The sequence below is a fragment of the Fulmarus glacialis genome, unplaced genomic scaffold (genome assembly GCF_000690835.1).
Source record: "Fulmarus glacialis isolate BGI_N327 unplaced genomic scaffold, ASM69083v1 scaffold33503, whole genome shotgun sequence".
NCBI lineage: Eukaryota > Metazoa > Chordata > Aves > Procellariiformes > Procellariidae > Fulmarus > Fulmarus glacialis.
Genome location: NW_009202906.1, coordinates 6,862 through 29,690, shown reverse-complemented (window position 1 = coordinate 29,690; position 22,829 = coordinate 6,862). Strand labels below are relative to the sequence as shown.

Sequence of the window (22,829 nt, the reverse complement as noted above, 5' to 3'; positions counted from 1 at the left end):
GCTACAGTGTGTTTCCTGCCTCCTATTTCCAAATTGTTGATTTTAAAATTACTTAGATCATGATTTTCTGTTATTTTATATTTAAAGAAGGTGTAAGAACTCCTGCTTAAAGACATTTATCTTTAATAGCTGTAGGTGAAAGAAAATGGCCTTAAGTATGACAGGTAAATTTATTCACATTTAATATTTTTTTAAAGGTTGACTGAGCATTGAAATTCACTTGGATAATAGTGAATTTTAAAATCTGACTTAACACATTTGTCTGAACTGTCAAAATGTTAGTCCTACTACAACATGCCCTACTGGTCATAAGGCAAAACACAAGCATGTGCCTCTTGCAGAAGGCACGTAGTTCTTGATAAATTGTGTACTTCTAAATAGATAACATGGATTTGTTTACTGCATGCAACTGTGATAATTGTTAGAAGGTTGGGGGATTGTTTTTGCTGGGTGTTTATTTAATTTTTTTTTTTTTTGCTGTAATGTTCTTATGAAGCGTATTGCATTGCACTGATGTTTTTGCATGTGGTAACTGCACGTCTAATGGACGCATATCATACTTATCACACTCCATTATTTGTTTTCAGTGTGATTAAAATGTAGATTATTTTATGTACTGCTTCCACTAAGATACCACTTATCATTTGACTAACTAACCAAACTAAACATACTCTGAAGAAAATTACATAGAGGGTCACAGGTACGAAGTTATTTAATAATTGTATTTTTTGTGAAATAACTTCTTTGCAGTCCGCAACTTAACAATATTACTACTAACTATTCACTGATTTAAGTAATTCACATTTATATTTGATCTAATCTAAGACTTACTTTTTTTTTCTGGAAAAGGTGGCTTCATTAACCCATGCTTTGCCCTCAGTTCCTCTGCAATCATTCTATTTATTTAAGGTGTTTCTTGCATATCTTGAAGACTCTGTATGGCTCCTAGAGTCCAAGAAAATTAAGGGGTTATTAAACATGGTCGAAGTCACTATGTATGACAGATTTATCTAATGATAGCATGTTGATAGCTATGGAGAGATTGTTGCTGTATTTCAGTGTTAAGAATGCCTTTACCTCCTTTGATATTCATTATTTTATCTCTTTCTGAGAAATTGATATAAGTCGTCTTTCAAAGTCTGCATACATTGTACTGAATTCAGCAGCTGTTAGTATACATGATTTTGCACACAAGTGCCCTTAGAATCTGACATAAATTATGATTACTTGTGGATAAGAGATGGTGCTTGGAGTAGTCTTTTTGTCAGAATATGTAGTATGTTAATATTTTAGGGGGAAGAAAGGGCTCTCAGCATCACATACCCACTTCTGACTGCCCTAAGAATTTGGTATACGCACCTTGGAACAGAGCATAGACCTAAACTGTAATGTTTAGTCTTTGCTATTCATAATAATAAATAATAAAGCGTATGTGCATGTTAAGTTGTACATTTATTTGGCTTACTTAGGCATGACTTTATCATACTTTTACCAGCTTCAACGATTCTCCTACCGTCATGTGCTTGGAACTACGATGTATTTATGTTTTGGTGCCTCAACTCATGGCTCTGTTCTAAGTGTACTTGCACTCCACAGACAGTTCCAGCAATTTAAAGCATGTATCTACAATAAAAATGCTTGAGCAAAAGGACATCCTGTGGGCCAGTTTTAATGAAATCAAAATTTTGAAAAACCCTGAAGACCTTTTCCCTTGTGTATAATTGTACAGCCATTTGCCTTTATTACTAATTACAGAAATTACGTAGTTACAACAATTTTCAAAAGATTGTTGTCAAAAGAAAATTGTAATGGCAATTACAGGAGTTTGTGGAAAAGTGATATTAGATAAAACGGTAAATTCTTCCATGATTCCAAGGAAATTTAGGTACTTGAAAGAAGAAGATTCAGCTCCTGTACAGATTCAATACAGATTCAGTGTTCAGTAACCATGCAGCTTTCTGCACATCACATTGACTGGAAAAAGTTTGTATTGCCTGTAGTACAGATAGATTTTAATGCTTTGATCTGTTTTTTTCTTAAACCTTAAGCTCAATTCTCAAAGCATGTCAACTCCAGGAATATCAGTGGTTGTGTCAGCAACTGCCCCCTTCCACGTATCTTTACTGGCTGGGGAGGGCAGTCTGTTAGAGATGCAAATGAGATGAGGAGGAAGGGTCCAGAGTGAAATATGTAGAAGGTGGCAGATGGCTGTGGAAGGAATTCAAGATTCCATCTGTAGGTAAAAGCTTTCCTACTGTAACAGCAAAGGTTTGGGCAAATACAGGGGATATAAATCCTGTAAGTGCTGACAACCACATGCACCATCTTACACAGACAGTGACGATAGACTTGAATGCTTGGTGAAGGGAGGTATTCTATGCTCATGAATCAATGTGGGAAGCATTTAGACATGTTGGGGAGGCATAGCAATATTCATAGTCCTTGCAAAAAATTTGGTGTACGAGAAAATGAAAATGCTGATCTTACTGACCCTGAAAAAACTTAATTCGATGAAAGCTTTTCTTTTTTGTACAAAAGATAAAGAGGTGTATCTGATACACTTCTGGGCTTTCTAAATATGCTGATAAGTCATAAAATAAATGAGGCAGAGAGTGCTGGAAAAACCTGTCCAGCTGTGCCAAGGGTCTGTTAGCTGTCAGGATACAATTAATTAGGAAACCTGTACAGTTATGGTCTAATACTTGAGGGATGGGAAAATGCATGGTTTATTGGCTTTATTTGGCAGTATAGTTACAATAAATAGTACAGATTTAGCTTAATTGCTCTATGCTACCCACTCCAGTTATCCTTCCTGATAGACTGTTGTGTAAATGTACATACATACGACTTTAAAACGTGTTGGCATTGTGATCTTCTGTGCTAGATACTTTTGGTGAAGTTTCCTCTCTTCCTAGGTTATTCATTTTCTTGTAGTAACTAATTTTGGATGGAACGTATGTTCAAGTTATTCTGCACTTGCTTTTTATTATAACTCAAATGTATTGGATGTTATTTGACATAGAATATGTAGTAGTGATACTTGAAATGACATGTATTTAGTGGTCATATATGCAAGTATTTAATACCTGAAGGACACCAAAATAATTCTTATATGTGTTTGAAATAGTAATAGTATTGGTCTTAGTGGGTCAAATACTGTCTGTGACAGTGTGCTCTCAAGTATTTCAGAGCTGAAAATGGCATGCTAAGCAGTCAAGACACCAGTTCTCACAGAACAGACCCAGATTAACAAATAAAATTAAAAACATGTGTAAGTACAGAAAACTAAAATAAAGATATTAATATTTAAGTTAATGTAAAATGCACAAATGTAAAAGATGTTTTCCTGCATTCTGACGTAGTGTTACAAATTTTTTTTTTTCTGGATGTTTTCATCACAGTATAGTGTTAGGTTATAAATTTGGCTTAAAAGAATTCCAGAAATTAATTTTTAAACAATCTTTTCTTATTAGAAGATTATAAACTTCTTGTGATTCAGATGTTTTTATTAGCGTGGCTTAGATTCAAAATTGAAAAATTTTTTCAACAAGAGACACATGGTAAGAGCTTATGTGGTCTAATCGTATAAACACTGAATGTTGATCAATGAAAAGTGGCTAATATTAACTACTTTTCTAATAAATATTGCCTAATTTTGTTGTTGTAAGCTCTGGTAAGTATCCATGGGTCTCTCCTTTCCTATGTATGTGTAGGCATGCAACCTGTGCAACTGCTTATATTTTTTCTAGTACAAATACAAATAATGAAAGTACCTTGTTTTAAAAAAACCAAACAAACACAAAAGGGAAGATCACCAAAACCTGACGCAGTCAAAAAATTCAAATTTATGATTGACAGCCATAGTGTCCATTGTGGTTTTAAGTGTTTACAAAATTGGTATTGAGCTGTCTTCTGCAAGTTTGAATTTTCTGCCTATCAAACTGCTTCAATCTTAGCATTTTCAATTTCATTTTGTATTCATTTAGAAGTGTTTTTTCATATGTATATACACACAAGCATGTATACAGTAAGTGTGTATATGAACATATGTTCCAGTAAATGTACTAAGTGTTTGTGGAGTTAGTGCATGGAATGTTTCCTTTGATGTCCTAGGCAGATGAATTGCATCTGAACTTAAATAAAAAAGTGCTTTTTAAGAAATACTGTTGCAGTGCCCCCAAGCTCATGAGCTTATACAATCAAGCTAAAAATAAGAAGCACTTGTGAAAGAACAGAAGTTTTCTTGTCTTATATGTATTTAAATTATTATAGAAAAGTTGCTCGGTATTCTTAATGTTAGGATTTTATATTTGCAATTGGATTATAATCGTAGGATGTGTGTTGCCTCTGTGTCTCTTCAGCTTTTTAGGACGAGCAGCATACCTCGGTCAGCTGCTGAAAGAGGGGAACTATATGTTGGGTTTTTTAGTCATCATCTTGTGTATGGAAGCAAAGTTTTCTGTTCTAGTTACATGTTATGTTAAATCCATACTGAGATCTTGGTCATATGATTACTTAGGCAAATATTTTAGGTACATGAGCACTCTAATTTCAGTAACAATGCTTTTGTTTGATATAAAGTACCTATACAAGTGTTTGGAACATCAAGGACTAAAAATGCATCATCTGAGTTAGTATACAGAAGATTTTCTTCCCAAAATACGAGATTAGATGTAAATTTTAAAAAGAAACCTTTTTTATAACAAGTTGATGTGGAAAAAGTTTGCATTGAGTCTTTTGCCCACCGATTTCATATGCTGCTAATAAAGCCAGGTTTTTGTTGAAGGGCTAGGAATTTTTTTCAACTGGGCAAAAAAAAAGTGAAGTATTATGTATTTATATTTTTGCAGAAAGCATGATCCCTTTCTCCCTCTTTCTTTTTTTTAACAAAAGAACTTGTTTAAATTTATTATACATGTCTAACCATACAATTATCAATGCAGCATCCCATAACTAATGCTGACCCACTTTCCCAGAAAAAGATGTTCATTGTGCATTTGAAAGGTTGAAAAGGTTTTTGTGGTTTAAATGTTGTTACATATTTTACAGCATTAGGATCTATGGAATATTTTGACAACTGCAACAGTTCAATGAAGTTGGTAATTTCTTCTTTTAATTATTTTTCATTGAACAGATTTGGAGTTAAATTTTTAAGACTTGTGTTCTGGTGTATTATACAGGAACATTTTGATGAAATGTATCATGATTTTTTATCATCTTACTGCAAATTAGCTAGAGATTATTGCTTTTAAGAGTAAGGTTATTAGCATTTAAGCATAAGGTAACCACTGGCGCATAATTTTGACAAAACAGTGTGGTGTTCCTTTCAGCTAGTGATCGTACGTGTATGACTGCACATCCTCTTGTAGATGAGCATGGGCTTCAAAGATTATCTGCAACACCCTAATCCACCTACAGAGTGGGAAATGAGACTGGCTTTACGCATTTCATTAAGTAAAATACTGGTCGATATAAAGCTTCAGTTTTTTCCAGTTCCTTCCCCATTCCCATACTAAACACAGTGCAAATAGTGTCTTGAATTGTTTGAGATATGTTAAACAGAGTTTTGCTATCTAAATTGAGTATCTTTAATATTAAAATTATTTATTAAAATACCTTCTCCAGATACATTGTTTCCACTTGTGTACACGATGCCATTGTTTTTTTAAACTTCCTCAAAAGTACTTGGCTACTTCAAAAAATTAAAAACTCCCCCCAGTAGACCACGCGCTATTTTTTACCTCCCACCCCTCGTTTAACGTTTGCTATAGGAATTTGTGAAAGTCACCTGTCAGAGACCTGTAAAGAATTAATACATCTTTAACTGGCAGCTACTAAATTTGAGAATGTTCTTAAACGGGGTGGGGGGAAAGAAGCACCAAAATAACACCCCTCCTCCTCCCCCCTTCCAAAAAAAAAACCCCAACCAACCCTAAGAATTAAGTTTCACTAGCATCCTTATTAAGTTGTATTTAGATTTTTCCTTACATTGTTAGCACAATGATGTACTCTAATCTATGATGTGAAATTCTCTTTTTCTAACTTTAATTTTTAATAGGTAGGACATTAATCAGATATTAATCAAATCAGATATTTTTTATTAAGTGCAATTATTTTCATAGTAAGGGGTAACACTTTATTTTAAGTCTTCAATCTAAATTCTTAGTATGGGCACTAGCCATGGAAATATTTTAACTTCAGTAGCCTGAACTTTCCTATGCTCAGCTCTGTCGGTAATATAAGAATGTAAGGGTTACTAATCTATAAAAAGCTAGTGTTTTCATTATAATTATCCTGACTGTAGTTACTTTTGTATTTTTTGCTTTAACTACTGCATTTACTTATGCTAAACACGTAAAGTTGAATAGAGAGCACTTAAAATAAAGCATACCTTTTTCAGTTTAAATTCATTTCCAACAGGTGTTTGATAAGAGTCTTACAGGATTATTTAATTTAAATGATAATTAAAGATTTACTTATCTAACACTTTAATTTTTTCATTAATATATGAAATTATTGTAGTACCTTATTAGCCTCGTACCTTAGTTATATGCATTAAAAATCCTAATACTGTTAAGTGAACTAACTTCTTTCTTATGTTAACAATTTTTGTAAATTATTTTTTCTTTTCTTGCAGCAAGGAGCAAATAACGCAGAAAAATTTGACTACGTAAGTTAATGTTACAACATTCCTTTTTTAACTAAATTCAGTGGTAAAAGTCTCAAGATGGCAAGGGAATTGCAAGTGAAATTTTAGTAATTTCAAAGGTTTTGTCTTTGTATCTGTACTTGGTTGTTTAAACACTTAGTGATTTGGATTGCATTCGTAAAATGGTGTTACAAGGTTTAGGGTAAGGCTGAATTGAGAGTTCATCAGTTACAACTTTTTAATGTTTGAAAATGTTAGCATGCTTTTCCCCCCCTCCTCTCTGTCTCTAACAGGTGATGCAATTCATGAATAAAATGGCTGGTAATGAGTATGTTGGATTCAGTAATGCTACGTAAGTATTTTTTATTTACTTATTGAAGTTAGGTGGAAAATGCCTCAACTGGTAGTTGGCATATTAAGCTTATGGCAAAGTTTAGTTATTTACATTGAAACCATCATTTCATCCCTAATATTAGAGGATGTCTTTGGCATAACATTTATAAGAACTAAAGTTGTGCATGTCTCTGACATCAGTGTGGCTAAATACCACATAAAAGTGTTGATTACCTCTTTGAAATTTCATTATTCTGTCTTAAGTGCTCTGTTGGTGCTATGGCAGTGAGAGCTGTAAATGCAACTCTCATCTTCCTGGCATTCATATTAAAAATTAAACTCTGCATGTATCGGCTGCGTATCAAATGTTTAGAAAGCAATACTTCATACAATTGGGACTCTTTATGCTTTTTTATTTTGCATATTTAAATTCTGTTCTAAAACAATTCCCCCCATTAACTAAATGTATAGCATTCCAAAAATCTTGAGAGCTTTTTGAGGCAGCACTGGGAAAATCATAGATTCCATATAGCAGTGTTGCTTCCAGGTTGCTAGTTGGCATGCATGTGCAGAGAAGCAGAATGAGGTAACTAGTGTTTTTCCTGAGCTTTGTTAATGTGCAAGTGTTTACCATGGAAGGAACCAGACAGGAGAGAATTACCTACCTTTGTATCCATACAGAGTCTTCCTTTAGGTTTCATCCTGAACTTAATCATCACGATAAAGAGTGCAGCCATCACAGCCTGGTTGCTATTTGGTCTGCAACTTGATCCTCAGATTCCTCTCTAGTTTGGTCAGTGTTGTCAGAGAATGATCCTTTCACTACAGCTCCTTGTGGGATATTTCATTCCACTATGGCCTTTTTAGGAACGCTTCTAAGAGCAGGATCTCACACTTCTTTGCCTTACTCCAAGTCAGCTTATGTATGTAGGTAACCAGTACTGTGTGTATTCAGATGTCAGAGCTAACTCACTCCAACTGGGTGTACTGGGGTGAGCTGCTATGGCAATTGCTGTCCTATTAGTAGAATGTTTGTGTTCAGAAGTAATGTATCCTTTACGTGCAGTTTTATTGAATTACATTATGCATCTCTGAAGCTCCGCATTTCTTGAAAGTTTGACATGTTGTCCTGTCTTTTTTTTTTTTTTTTTTTTAAATTTTATTTTAAGGTTCCAGTCCGAAAGAGAGAGTGGAGATAGAAACTTTGCAATCGGTTATTACTTGAAAGAAAAGAAGGTAGATCTCTTTTTTTATTGTATTTTGAAGGCTGTGTGGAGGGGGTTTTTTCATAGTCTGTGAAGATTTTTAATTTATTTAATGTACAGTATGGCATAAATTACTCTAATACTGTATATGTTTTCATACTGTTACTCAAAGTGCTGTCATTTAAAGTGATACTTACGTCATTCTAATAGAATACCTTTAATCTTTTTTCTGTATCATAGCCATGATAATTTGTTTTATTTGTCCTAAAATGCATAATCTGTGCTGTACAGATGACTTCATAAAACTCCTAGATGCATTTTGCAGTTTGCTGATTTGAAGATATTGAAAGCTGTACTGAAAAATATTTTAATGCCTAGCTTGTTGACCTCACTGCACTGTGTTATTTTTAAATCTGACGTGATTTAATATTTCTACTTGTTACATTTAAATAAATACTTAATTTTAAAACTGCCTAATGCTTAATATGCTGACAAGAATATAGCTTAATTTATGTCTCTCTAGCAGCGATATTTTTAAAAAATAATCATAATTTTACTTAAAGATTCTCTTTATTTTTCTTCCTCAGTGCTTTCCTGAAGGCACGGATATGGTTGCTATACTAGACTTCTATTTTCAGGTAACTGACTTTAAAATTGAGACTCATTATAGACTTAGGATTACTATTATAAGCAGTAGAAGCTGATTTGTTCATAGGTGTGAAGGCTTTAATGGCTTATAGTTAAACTTGTCAGCTTCTGTTAAAGTGTGTTTGGAAATGAATGATGTACATTTGATGTATCCAGATTTGCTTTTGTTTAGGTGATGTACTTAAGTGTCTTTATTGCTAATACAAACTAGCACTGGTCTTTAAAACACTAGTAGTTAGAAGCTTAAAATGTCTTGTATTACTTCAGTGAGTTTGACAAAATATTTCTGCTTCTTTGGTTTGCTGCTCTTTATTGTACTGTGAAGTACTTTAAACTCCGTGTGTAACTAAAATAGCATATGCATGCTCTATTGTAAGCTCAAGGGTAGTGTTACAAATGAAATAATATGAATATCTCCTCCTTTTTGTTTAATCCAATGCTTATGACTAAAACAAAGAATCTAGTCATATATTCTCCCCTCCCCCATTTTTTTTTTCTTTTTCACTTTTCGCAAGTTATTTGCAACTGTCACAAAATGAGAACTTGGCAAGTGTGAGGTATTTCCTCAGTAAGGGTTTCCTAATGTTAAAACGTTCACGACTCAGCTCTGCTGCGTGTACTTCTCAAGAGGCAGTTCAAGTTGTGTTACTGATTCAGTCTATCTGGGATAGTTTAAAAAAAAATCCGGAGTTTAGTTCTCAAAATGAATCTGTTTTTGATTCATGAGACTTGCTTTTACTTATGCAAATTTAAAATTTTTTAAATGCAAATTTATATCTGAGTTTTTTGTATTGGAATGCACCTGCTCAAATCTTTAAATCAAATGACTGTTTATGAAGATATATGTGATTAGCCTTAGGTGACCTCTTGTTGAGTTGGAAACTAGGTACAAGCTAATAGTCTACTCTGAACTTCTGTTACTACAGAACAAAACTGATAATTTATTTGAATTTACTGTTTAAACATGCTTTTTAAATGCTTCCTATCCCACTGCCTCAAGACCTGATAAGCTTCTGAATGCAAAGCTATTCATAGGCTAAGAAATGCCAAAACTAACTTTTCTGATGTATTTTAATTTGGCCTCATTTTCGTGCATTATGATCTCTAATTTCATGACTACGTGTCATTCTTTTTTTCTGTTGCAAAATCCCCTTTTCACTCCATACTCAGAAAAAGGGCAGCTCATACACGAGCGGCAATTCTGTTTTCTTTTCTTCTCACTGTACAAAGCTTACTTTCCAATGCTCTACTCAGATTCTACTTAAAAGGCTAGTTATTTCTTTTCTTTGGGTTTTCTGTAATGCTCCTTCCTCCCTTGTGTAATTGGGAACCTTCTGAGCAGGAATAAACTTATTTTCCTATTGTCTCTGTAAAGTGAGGATGGATTATTCTCATTTTAGAGAACCGAGGTACAAAATGCAGGTGCTTAAACTGAGAACCTAGAAACACTTTTTTCAAAGTAGGTGATATTATGTAATACTTCATATGTTTAAAACACAGTTGCCATTTTAGATGCGTCTCTGACAATCTCTTGATTTGCAACTCCAGTTGATTGGACTAGGATGTATTGAGTTTGGCACCCGGAAAATAAGAATTCCAGGTAGTAACTACTCATGCAAACTTGGCTTAGGTAACTTCATGAAGTATCATGTAATAACTGTTTGGCAAAAGCAAGAATACAAGCACTAGTTTGTTTACTTTTCAGAGTAGCATTTCAGCTTCAGGTTGAAACCAGCTTATCTTTTGGTTTCTGCAGAAATGAGGCAGCATCAGGTGATGGCATCATATCACATTTCCTGATGTGTCACCAAAGTATGTATAGTCTGTACTGAAGCAGGGATCCTGGGAGAAACTATCGTGTGGTCGTATCATTAATATATCAAAAAGCATATATGAGAGAAAGGTGAAATAAGGCTGCATCAAAAGGAAGTGCTGGCATTAAGACTTGCATGTGCTAGAGTTTGCAGCTTTAAAATGTACTTTTAATAGATGTGTGTGGTCTTCTAAGGCTTAAAAAAAAGCCACACAACACAAACTCAAATTGAAAAAAACAGTCATTCTGTGGCTTTGCCATTTAAGCAGATGCAAAATACTGAGATTTGTTTTCCAGACCTCTTCCTCTCAAAGGAACATAAGGGGGGGCGCGGGGAGGAATCAAGTGGAGACACTAACCCATGTAAAATGCTATCCCAAACTATTAAGAGGGCTTTCAAACACTGTTGCCTGGGGTCTTTATAGTAGGAAGATTCAGACTGTATTAATTGATGCTACTAGCGTCACCTGTAACAAATGTTATGCTACAGGTTATTTTATGAAATGTTATTTCTGTAGAGACATATTGTTGATCCTGCTATAGTTGGCCTTATTGTGCTAGAAGTATCAGTTCTTATAATCTCAATTTCTTTTTCATAAGCTTTGCTCAATAGAAGTAACGTGTGAATCGGCAAGTGTGATGGCAGCAACTCTGGCTAATGGTGGCTTTTGCCCAATCACTGGTGAAAGAGTACTGAGTCCCGAAGCAGTCCGGAATACCTTGAGTTTAATGCATTCCTGTGGCATGTATGACTTTTCAGGGCAGTTTGCCTTCCATGTAAGTAGTTTTCAGTTATTAGTTAGAGCTGACCAGTAAGATTAACCTGTGCTATTGTTTTCCATGTTCCAGGGCTTGCTTGCTTGCTTCTGGGGGAGGGAAGGGGGTGTTACATGAATTGTTTAGAAATTGAGCACACCATATGGGAAAATCTCATCTAGAATTCATGGTGCTACTAGTACACCATACCTTGTAGTACTTACTATTCTCTGCCACTTCACATTTGGGAATCCTTTTCATGTTGAAACATAAATACTGTCCCTTAAGAAAGGCTGTACTGCATCTTATTTGTGTTTTCAGCATCTTGTTTTGAATGTTTTTAGTTTTTCCTAATTGCATACATGTAAAATTGATTATGATGCTTTGTGTGACCTAAAAGTTATTGCTTACAGAGCATGACATGTTAGTTCCTGTTGGAAAAAAAACAATAGCTTTATCCAGATTGTAAATAAGTAGGTTATTGCATGACCTTATGGGCAGACTCTTCTGTTTGCCTGGGTTTTTGTTTTTTACCTTTTCCAGTCAAGGTTTTTTTTTAGGTATATATAGCTGTGTACTACTGCCATGTTGCAAACTGTTCACGACAGATACACTCATGTACTACTGCTTAGTCATAATTGCTTTTTTATAAGAGATTTGAATTACTTTTTTCACTGTATTACTGACTCTGTTTTACTGAGAGCAAATAACTTTATGATCGCGTACCTCGGATTGCCATGAATTGTGCTTCCAGGTTATTGACTATCTAGAAAGAGATAAGTAATAATGCTTTCCCAGCTTAAAATGCTTTCTACATTTTATAAATGTTGCATAATGTCTTCAGTAAAATGCTAATGCATTGTGTTACAACAGTGAAGCATGTTTGCAGAGGATGGTAATTCTCTGATTATTCTATAGGTTGGTCTTCCTGCAAAATCTGGTGTTGCTGGTGGGATTCTTCTGGTTGTTCCTAATGTCATGGGCTTGATGTGCTGGTCACCTCCTTTGGACAAGATGGGCAACAGTGTTAAAGGAATTCACTTTTGTCATGTAAGCAGCATTGCCTTTAGTGGGGTTTTTTGTGTTTGGTTTTTTTTTTTCTTTTGCAGCTGATGTTTACTGAGCTTCAGTTAGTATAACTGAGATCTAAGTGAATTAAATAGTGATTCGTTACTCTTCCATACATAGCAAAGTTCATCTGATCCAAGGGTGGAAGTCTGAGGAGAGACTTTGCATTTTAGTAATAGATAACACTTTAATTCAGTGAGCTTTAAGAAAATATGCCAAAAACGCTGGAGAAATTTATTGTGGAAAAGCTTTGAAAATGAACACTTCATGAAGTAATGAAAGAGCTGGTCTCTCGTATACTGCATTAGAAGCTGTAGAGCTCTATTTATAGACTTCTTTTCCTCTCCAGTCATAAAGTAAACAATTTTCAAAACATTGGAAATGCAAGTCTCGTTTCATTACAATAAAAGACAAAGATTCTAATTAAATATTGCTGTTCTGATGTATTTTTTACACGAATTTTTGTAAACAATCTGACATAGAACATGTCTTCATAGATCAGACTCAGGTGTTGGGAAGCTCTTCCTAGCTTCATCTCTTGCTTTTGAAAGGGCTGTGGACAGCCTATTAATAGCAACAGAAGAAGGAGAGATTTTGTAGAGTACTTTGTAATGATTAATAAAGATGTTTTGTGGGAGAGGAGAATGTAAAAAATGTTGTCTTTCTTTTTTTTTCTTCCTAAAACCACCTTGTAATACTGATTAAGTAATTATAAATGGGGTGGGGGGGAAGTCTCAAAAAAGAGAATGGTAGGCCATCTACAGCCCCACAGGAAACCTAAGATTATTGGTAATGCTTTGGAAGTTGAAGGCATAACTAGGCTCTCTCCCCCGCTTTGTTTTTTAAAAGTAGTGATGACTGTTAAGCTGCAGTGATACTAGTTTGGATGGACTTCAGTTCCTAGGGTGAACACTCGTATGACTAGTCTTCACTTAGCTTATCAACAACAGCATGGGATTTGCAGTATGCAAGGGTTTAGTTCATGTGGATGAGCAGCAGTTAAAACTTTTCATACTTCTATTTATCTACCATCTGTACAGCTGCAAATTAAGAGTACTAAGAAGTTACTAATTCTAGTTTAAATACTTTAAAGTTTCATAGGAAATAGTCTTGTATTTGATAATTTAAATATAAAATCATAGAACACTAGGTAAGTGAAGGATTTACTGCATTTATTCTGTGTTATAGAGACCTAAAAACTGATAGATGATCATGGCATACGAGTAGCATGAATGTAACATTCACTTTTAAAAATACATCAACATAGCAAAGTTCTGTAATTATAACCTTTCATGTTGTAAGTCAAACTGAATTAAATCCATTATGTCACACTTTTTGTTGTTTCACCCTTTTGATTGAAGTTTTATGTACTAGACTAGCCCAGACTATTCTTCCTGTTCCTGAAGTGTTTCATACAGCTGGGGTAGAAATATATTAAAATAGATATTTTGCAAATTGCTACTTGTTTTGTACTTCTTTAAAAAGGAGTTTAAAGGTGTTATTAGAACTTCATCATATCATTGTATTATGTTCAAAGGGCCTTAAAGACATTGGTATTGATTTATTAAATAAGCTTCTCTTATTACTGGTTTAAGTTACTAGGATATGATGTAAAACATAAGTGGCAGTAGTATTATAATCTCATATGCATTTGACTATCATATGCAAATAATAATGTATGTTCACTAAATATTTGCAGGATCTGGTTTCTTTGTGCAATTTCCATAACTACGATAATTTGAGACACTTTGCAAAAAAGCTTGATCCTCGCAGAGAAGGTGGCGATCAGCGGGTAAGTTAATATGTGTGTTTAGTTAGTATTTCTTGTAGACATCAGAAGAAATACGGGAAGTTCTTCTCTAAATGCAAAACTGCTCAATGACATGTATTGCATCAAAGCTTTCAGAAAACTAGTTAGTTTACATTATTAGTGGACACTTACTTGGGTGGACCACACTATCACAGGGTTTTGTATAGTAGAATTTCATATTAGATTTGTAACTCCATTTCACGCAGTTCATATCCCTCACTAGAGTAAGTATATGGTATCTGATAAAAGTTGCAAAGAATTTTACTGTACTGATTGCCTTTAATAAAGATTTGACCAGCTGGTGGGCTTAGCCTTTCTGTTCTGGGCTGCAATGCATGAGATGTATGTTTAGCATTTTTTCACAGTGATGTGTCCGAGACCACATGACTTGCTGAGAGTTGCACAGGCAGTGAATTCAGGTGTTACAGTGCTGTAGACAAGTGCCTGTTACTAAGGAAGCGGTATGAGCAATCTCTGGGAATGAACTGAATCCACTACATGTACAAAAGATAGAAGTGTGAGGGTGCTTGAGATGAGGAAAACCTCTTTGCTTTTATTGCCATTGATGTTTTAACTGAAGCATGAAGATTTCAATAGGAGAAGATACAGTAGAATGATTTTTAAAGTGCTTCTATTTTGCATGTATACATCTAAAAAATACCCAATTTGGAATTTGAATTTTTTGTATCTGGAAAATAGAAAGTAACAGTTTATGTGAAGAGGTGAAAAACATGAGTCTGTTAGCATTGACTGCAAGTATGGATTTTTTTTCCTTCAAATACACTAATAAATAATGTATGTTGCTTGAACAACTAGCATTCCTTTGGACCAATGGACTATGAGAATCTCCAGCAAGAACTTGCTTTAAAAGAAACAGTATGGAAAAAAGTGTCACCTGAATCAAACGAGGACATCTCCAGAACCGTAGTGTATAGAATGGAAGGTCGGGGAGAGCAAAACTAAACAAATGGGTTCTAGCTTCATTAAATTCTTCATTTTAAAAACCCTCAAGCATCTCTAGATTTTAACTTTGATTTGAATATTGTTTGCCTGGTGTTTCATTTATATATACGTTTTGTGTAAATTCTGTATGCTATACCAAAAAGACTGTCAAAGTTCAAGGGGGGAAAAAGCACGTGCAAACAACAAAAACCAAAACTGTTAACTGACTTTTGTAGTTACTTAAAGCACATTTACTTTAAAAAAAAAAAAAAAAAAGAAAAAGGTAAATCTGAATGTTTTCAAAGATATACCACTTTTGTGTATATCTGTTTATTTTTGTTTATATCTGAGAATTTAAAGTAAATTAACTTTAGAGCTAATCAAGAACTTACGACGTGTCCTCTGATCAGGGTCAGCATGTAAAGAATTTTAATTAAAGTAAAATAGTGTCAGCAAAATACAGCAAATTCATGAATCTCTAGATAGTTGTATGTTAAGTGGAAATAGGTTCTGAGTCATGTTATTACTGTATTCTCTTTTTTTTTTTTTTAATATGAGCTTTCAAATTGCTTTGAACAGAAATGGATCCTTTGGATATACCATGCTAGTGAAGATTTTTTTTTTTTTTTTTGATCGGACCTTTAATAATTATTAATGCTAACATTTATATAAAAAGAGCAAAAATGGCTGGGGGGGGACTAGGAGAAGGGGGGGGGGAAACACTTGCCTGTTTGCAAGTTAACTAATGCAGCAGGAAGATTTCTTACCAAACTATTTTGAGTGTCTTGCTAGCTGCTTGTACTGCCAGCTGGTAGTCATGACTCAGAAGTCTGCCTTACTAATAATGCTGGGCTCCACCCTAGAGAGGAATGTAAGCAATCTTGGTTTTAGAGTGGTAACCGACTGAGTAGTGAGCAGGAAATACATTCAGAGCAAAGCAGATAGGTAGATACTATTAAAACTGTTTACAATTAACTTATTTTTCAACTGCTAATGTGTGTGCATGTTCATATATAAGATCAGAGGTTTCATTTATTTACACGAGCAAATTTTTTAAAAGTTATCATTAATTGCTGTTTTTTAAAATGATAGTGAGTTTGCACCTCTGTCAGCTTGCTAAGAAACAGGACTTGCATTCTTCTGCAGGCAACCGCATCTGTTCATCTGCAGAATTTGGTAATTTTGAGTATCTTGAGTAGAGTGTATCTTGAAATGGTGTATGTAAGCTTCGAATAGGCTCAGTAGGCAATGCTGGACAGAGGGCACAGACTTGCTAAATTCTTGACACTTGTAGCTATTAGATTCTTAATGATGCGAAAAATCTTAGAAAATTATTCTCTATTTTTATAAAGTTTTCCCCTTTAAAAGCTTGCAGATAATTTTATATATCCCACCCCCTGTACACATCATGCAGAATCCTGTTTGTAAAATTGTCAAAAACTTGTCCAAGAAATGATAAATGGTATTAGCTCATTGAGTATTGTAAGAAACAATGCCAGATAATTCCTTAGAAACACTTCCACCCCTTCTCCCTGCCCCCTCCCCCAGACCCTCTCCCGTTTTAGTTTATCTAAAACTCCAAAGTGCGTTCATATGTGAGTTTTGCATAAGGGGAGAGTTTGGTTTTTCCTGCTCCTTTTTTGACCCATCTGGATGTTTGTGAATTCAGGAAGATGCATAAAGCGAAGCTGATGTTCTCTGAGAAAGCGAGCTGTTCTTAATTACTCTGTTTAGGTATTGTTAGTTTTGCATAAACATTTGAAATAAGCTCTGACTAAACCCTGAATAATCTTCATCTAGCAATGTATTGTAAAAGGATGGGCTTCCTGTCTTTGAAGCCTAGGATTAAAATGTTTAAGCAATACAGAACATCAATTTCCAGTGGATTTGAAGTCCTACTGGGATGAAGAGGTAAATCTGTGGTGCACATGTCAGTAATAAATGTCAGTCATAAATTGCTGAATGATAGCTGTTTTATAATCTGCTCCCTGACGATGGGGTTAGGTTTGTCAGTGCTTATCTTGAAAATAAAGTAAAATAAGTAAAAGCAAAGTCTTGAATTATAAAAATCTCACCTGTTTGAGGATTGTACAGTAAACTAGTAGTTACAGAGATATAACAAATATTCAGATCCTGCAAAACTACATGTCTTTAACTGAAATACCCTCAATTACAAGAGGGAACATAATGTGTCTGTGCTGCTAATGAAAAGTATTTACAGTGATGACATATTGCTGGTTAAATTACTGATTTCATTAAAAAAGGAAAATGTACGATCCAGTATTTGCTTGATCTAATTCTACACACATTTTTAACTGATTTTTAGTACTATTTGGAGCTAATTCTAAGAACATGGTTAAAGATGGAAAATTGTTCCATCTGGGTTTCAACTTGAAAATAAAAATCTTTACCGTATTTCTGTTTGTCAGTTACATGCAAAACTTGTGGGAGAGGCAAGTCCTGCATGGGAAATACAAAATTAAGGAAACTACTAGATCTTTAATATGCATAAGAAGAATATTTAGGGTACAGCTTACACAATCTTTACTTTAGACATATATATATTACAGTTGTGTAATATATGCTTTTGAAGCCTGTCTCAGAATTTAAGCCAGCCTCTAGGTAGGAGGGGTCAGGAGGAGACTCCTTCAGACCGATTATTTTGTAACTTGCCGACACTCGCAGTTTCTTGTTCTGGCCTGCCATGTCTGCAGATGGCTCTCGTTCACGGCAGGGTACACAGATAGCTGGGACCGTAGCTAGGTCTGCCATGACGACTTACCCATGCCTGCATTATGTTTGGTGAGCGGGTCTGAAAGAATGCGGTGATAGAGGCTAGCCATTGAATGTTTGACGTCTGCAACGGTTTTAGTGTTCACCTGTGCTACAGCAATAGCAATTCTTGATATTCAAGCATTTTAGCTGTTTGTTTGTTTTTCTTTGTCAGCATCATTAACATTTCATTAGAAATGTAAATGCTTTTTAGAATTTTGTTTTAGCATTTGTGTTGTACTTTTTGGCTCAGTTGTTAAGCTACCTGTCTCGTTTTCCATTTTTCATTTGCATTGTATGTTATTTATGTATCTCGATTTCCAGCATGCTTATTTTTGTATTGTTTAATAAATTTATTTTAAGCTGATTTTTATTGTATTTTTTTCTCTCAATGGAGAACAGATTTGTTCAAACACGTTTTTGAGACTGAAATGAGATAGTGAGCACTCCATTCTAAAAAAGATAAGGTTCTGGAAAAGTAGGTGGAATAAGCAGATTTAGTTAAACCAGTCATTGAAAACCTTCCTAAGATTTCTTAAACATTTTGTACAATAATCTAATTATTTTTTTCTTTGAACTGTTATCTTAGAAAGTTGAAAGCAAAAATCAAAGTAGCAAAACTTTCTCACTGTGACTTTTCTAATAAAAATGTCATGGTGCAGTAGGATATTAACGTCACTGTGTATTTGTGTGGTTTTGAAGATACTGATTCAGTCACTTGGAAAATATGTGGTTAATGGTACCAGTGCCAGGGTAGTAACTGTTGATCTTGTGCGTTATGAAGTGAAAAATACAGCTTGTAATAAATCACACATAGCAAGGAAGGTGGTCCAAAACCCACATCCTTGTAGTAGCAGCAGTGGGGTCTGAACAACGGTTAGTTGAATCTGGGTTCCTGGCAAAGCACTTGCCCTTTGTCACAGGCTTTTTTTTTTTTTTTCCGTGAAAGTTTATTCGAGATACTAAATAGTAGATGTATTTATAATGTGATCATTCCGAGGCAAGATTTTGTCACTAGAGACATACCCATACTGATTATGATGGCCATAATCATTAATTTAGCTTTTCTGTAGATTGATTTATAACCTGCGGTTACTTCTACTATGTTTTTAAAATTAGCTGTATGTTCATTGTACATAAAATACCACATATTGGAAGAGTTTATTTAGAAAAGTCACGGAGACGAGAAAAGGTAGTAGAGTAGTAGATACAAAGAGACAACCGCGGGTGATTTACTGTAGAATTATTTTGGCTCTTACATTTTGGTTTTCATTGTGCATTTGTGTCAAAAGATCAGTGAAGAAAATGAATAAAAAGGCAATGGAGTCAGAAGAGGGTGAGCGGGAGGGGGGATAGAGTATGTTGTTTTTTCATTGTTCTTATTTCTCTTGGTCTTGATACATACATGTCATTGATGCACAGTAGTTAGCTGTGAGCAAAGTAGTTAATTATGAGCTTCATAATTTATGTATAATGTTTTAGTATCCTAAACATTGTTTGTAGGCTTTTAGTATTTTATTTTTTTAATTTTGTTTAAATATTTCTGTGGTTTTCTGGTGGGAGTTCAGAAGCAGTTATTCCAGTGGAAGAAGAATAGACTTTTTTCGGCGGAGTTCTTACTGGGATGACTAAATACACCTAATAATTTGTCTTTAGTGCAGAGTCTCTTTGGGGAATCTGAATATCACAAATGTCTATAGTAGTTGCAGGGATGGCAAGAGGCTTTGAATCAGGTAGCAATCTAACTAAAACTTAATTATTTTTTTCATCATGCTAGTATCTTTTCTGTTCCACACTTGTCCTGTCTAGAAAATGCATGACACACACACAATGTAGTGTGTGTGATGACGTGCTTTTAAAGGATGGGTCATGCGCAGCCCCATTTTCTTTCAGGAAGTTATGCCCTGGTATGTTGAAGAGTTTGTTGCAGTCTAAATTATTAAACTACCTACTTTGAATCAAGTGTGGTTTCCAATTTACCATTTGCTCCTTCTAGAGAATACTGTGTGCAAAATAGAAATGTCCTGTTACCTTTTGCTTTTCATGCAAGTAGAAGTTAATTTTATTATTGGCTTCTAACACTGCTTTATACAGACTTTTGATTATCACTTGAACACTTTGCATTTAAAAGTTTTTGCAAGACTTAAGTGGCGCAGCTCTGCACATAGTTACCCCTAAAAATGCATGTGCATTTCTTGTGTGCGTAGCAGCCCTTAGCTAATGGTTACATCTGAAGCTGCAGTTTAACTAAATAAAGCCCTACAATAGAGTTTAGGCTGGCAGGAGTGTGGTGGTGGTAAGGGGTTTTTTTGCAGTTTAAGTAATTTAAGCAGAATTTAATTTAGGTAATGAAGCTGACATGGATGCATGATCTACAATAAGGGTGTTAGAGTTAACTGGACCATACACATTTTTAAAAAGGGAAAGACAAGCGTTTTACACGTTGGGAGAATACTAGACACTGGCACCTTGGCACTAAGGCTGATGAAGAAACAGGGTTGAAGGAAGGACGAGGGGAAAAGTAAAGAATTTTAGAATGCTTTTCTACCCTTAAAAATGTTCCAGCCAGTGGTACTTTCATGTATTTCATTTACGCAGCGGGCATGCGGGGGAGCATATCTGTTCTAAGGTAACGCTTCCTGTTTTAGCTGCTGCTCTGCTCCGATTTTGACCTGGCTGGCACAGAGCTGGTGCCTTCTGTAGCGTCATCTGCATGTTTTCCTGATACCAGTTATGCTTGCAGAAGGCAAAAGCTGTCTTCTGCATATCTTCTTTCCAGATTTCCTCTGACGCCTTTATCTGATCAGTTACAGCAGATCTTCCCTGGTTAAGTAGCACTATTTTGAGAATTACAGGCAGTTGGTAGTGCTTCTCCTGTTAGAGATCGGGGTACATTAATTTCATTACTATTTGGTCAGGCTTGGAATAAAGTCTGACTCTTCCCCTCCCCCTCCTATATTTGCACTTCTGTTAATCTGTTTGGCATCATGATTTTTCAATGAAATTGCTTGATTTTGATTCATATTTTTACATTGTTGAATATTCTGGAAGTTTGAAGTAATTGTTTTGATAATACAGTCAACAAATACCTGTTATTTCTTTGGAAGGTTCTTTCATAGCTAAGTGCTGTTGTTAAGCAGGCTTTTCACTTGAGTTGCCAAACAGCTGCTATTCAGAATTTGAAGTATTCTTGTGCATGCTGTACATTGGGAATTTATCTACATACTGTATCTCTTCTTAAAGTAGGTTAATTTTACTTAGCTGGGTGTGATCGTCGTAACCCATTTGTATGAAGCGCAGAAGGAGATTCTATTGACTGTAAGCAGCCTAAGAATGAATCCATAAGGTCCTAGAGCTTGGAAGCGATCTCTGGAGATCATCTAGTCCAGCCTCTGCTCAAAGCAGGATCTAACATCAATTAGATCATGTTGCTCAGGGACTTTGCCGGTCAAGTGTTGAAAACCTCCAAGGATGGGGTTTCTGTAACCTCACTGGGTAACCCATCCTGGTGCTTTAACACTTCCATTGTGAATATTTTTCCTAACCTCCGGCTGAAGTTTTGGTCAGCAATAACTAACGTTCTCACCTCCTGCTGTATTTTCCTACTGGATCCTAAATATTTATTTTCAGTGATAATAGTGAAAAGTGATTTAAGGATTTGAAAATGCTATATTCCCTTTATTTTTCTGTTAAAGAGTAACAGGCAAAATACAAACATAGAAGTATGTTATTTGCTGAGGGACAGCATGTTACTATCAGGACCCCTTGTGATCAGAGCGCTTATTATCAAAACAATGAACTGAGAACACAAGTGGGGTGATAGGAAGAGATAATGTTGGTCGCTTCCTGTTGATGTCATTCACTAGTCCAGCTTTTTCCTTGAGGCAGGCAACTATTGTTTGTTCAGGAATTACTCATTCAAAATCAAATTTTTTTGGACTGGTAGACCTGCTTTTGGTTACATGTGTAGCTTTGGCTTTCTGTATGATAAGTGCATTTCACACTTCTTTTAAAGGACTTGTCTTTTAAACTTCTCCTACCTATAATTGTTTCAAGACAACTAATTAAAATGTAATCACGGTCTGAGAATAAACTGTTCTGATCAAACGTGTTTAAAAAAAAACCAACCCATGCTGTTGCAGAAAAGGATTAAGAATTATGATTGAGGACATGGAGAAGCAGGCTAAAACAGCTGAATACATTTTGCCCCATATACCAAAGGCTGATGGGGAATAATTTGACTGTGCCAGGGTTTGGAGATAAAACCACGGAGGCAGAAGATCTGTTTAAGCTAATAAATACTTCTGATGGAAGAAAAGCAGGTACTGAACAAGGAGTCTAAAAAATTAGAAGGAGGTTTCTAGAAACTTATTCTGAATAGTTTAGAACCGATCCTCCCAATCAGAGTAGAGTGCAAATTTCTGGTAAGGTTTCCTCTATTCTGCTTTCAGCCTGTAGGATGTAGTCAGTCTGTTGCTTGTAAAGTTTCAGTAAATATCTTTTGAGAACAGCCCCCTTTATTTTGGGAATAATTCCAGCTCCGAGTCCCATAGTTAAGAGTAAACTGCCGTCCATAAATCGCAAAGTACCTACAGCCCGGAAAGCGGGAGCATTACTCTGCTCCGGGAGCATTACTCTACTCGGAAAGCGGGAGCATTACTCGATTGTGTGGGTATCAGTCGTAGTCAATAGGTCCTTGAAAAGGCAGACGTTCTTTTGTCCTGTCTGCTTAATACAGCTAGCGTCACTAAAGCAGCCATCAGCATTCTGCTTTATTCGTGTGGCTATGGTTGATCCCAGTCCTTTGGTCCCAAATCTTGCAGTGTTAGTAAT

At 35.2% G+C, this 22,829-nt stretch overlaps 1 protein-coding gene across 1 annotated transcript in view; it reads left to right on the top strand.

Moving 5' to 3' along the window:
- LOC104074378 (glutaminase kidney isoform, mitochondrial) overlaps window positions 1-15,245 on the top strand; it is a 34,417-nt gene extending 19,172 nt beyond the window's left edge. The window contains exons 8-15 of the mRNA XM_009574466.1: window positions 6,638-6,670; window positions 6,943-7,001; window positions 8,152-8,218; window positions 8,775-8,825; window positions 11,249-11,425; window positions 12,323-12,454; window positions 14,172-14,264; window positions 15,099-15,245. Coding sequence (XP_009572761.1) covers window positions 6,638-6,670; window positions 6,943-7,001; window positions 8,152-8,218; window positions 8,775-8,825; window positions 11,249-11,425; window positions 12,323-12,454; window positions 14,172-14,264; window positions 15,099-15,245 — 759 coding nt within the window. The remainder of the gene's footprint in view (window positions 1-6,637; window positions 6,671-6,942; window positions 7,002-8,151; window positions 8,219-8,774; window positions 8,826-11,248; window positions 11,426-12,322; window positions 12,455-14,171; window positions 14,265-15,098) is intronic.
- Window positions 15,246-22,829: the final 7,584 nt, after the last annotated feature.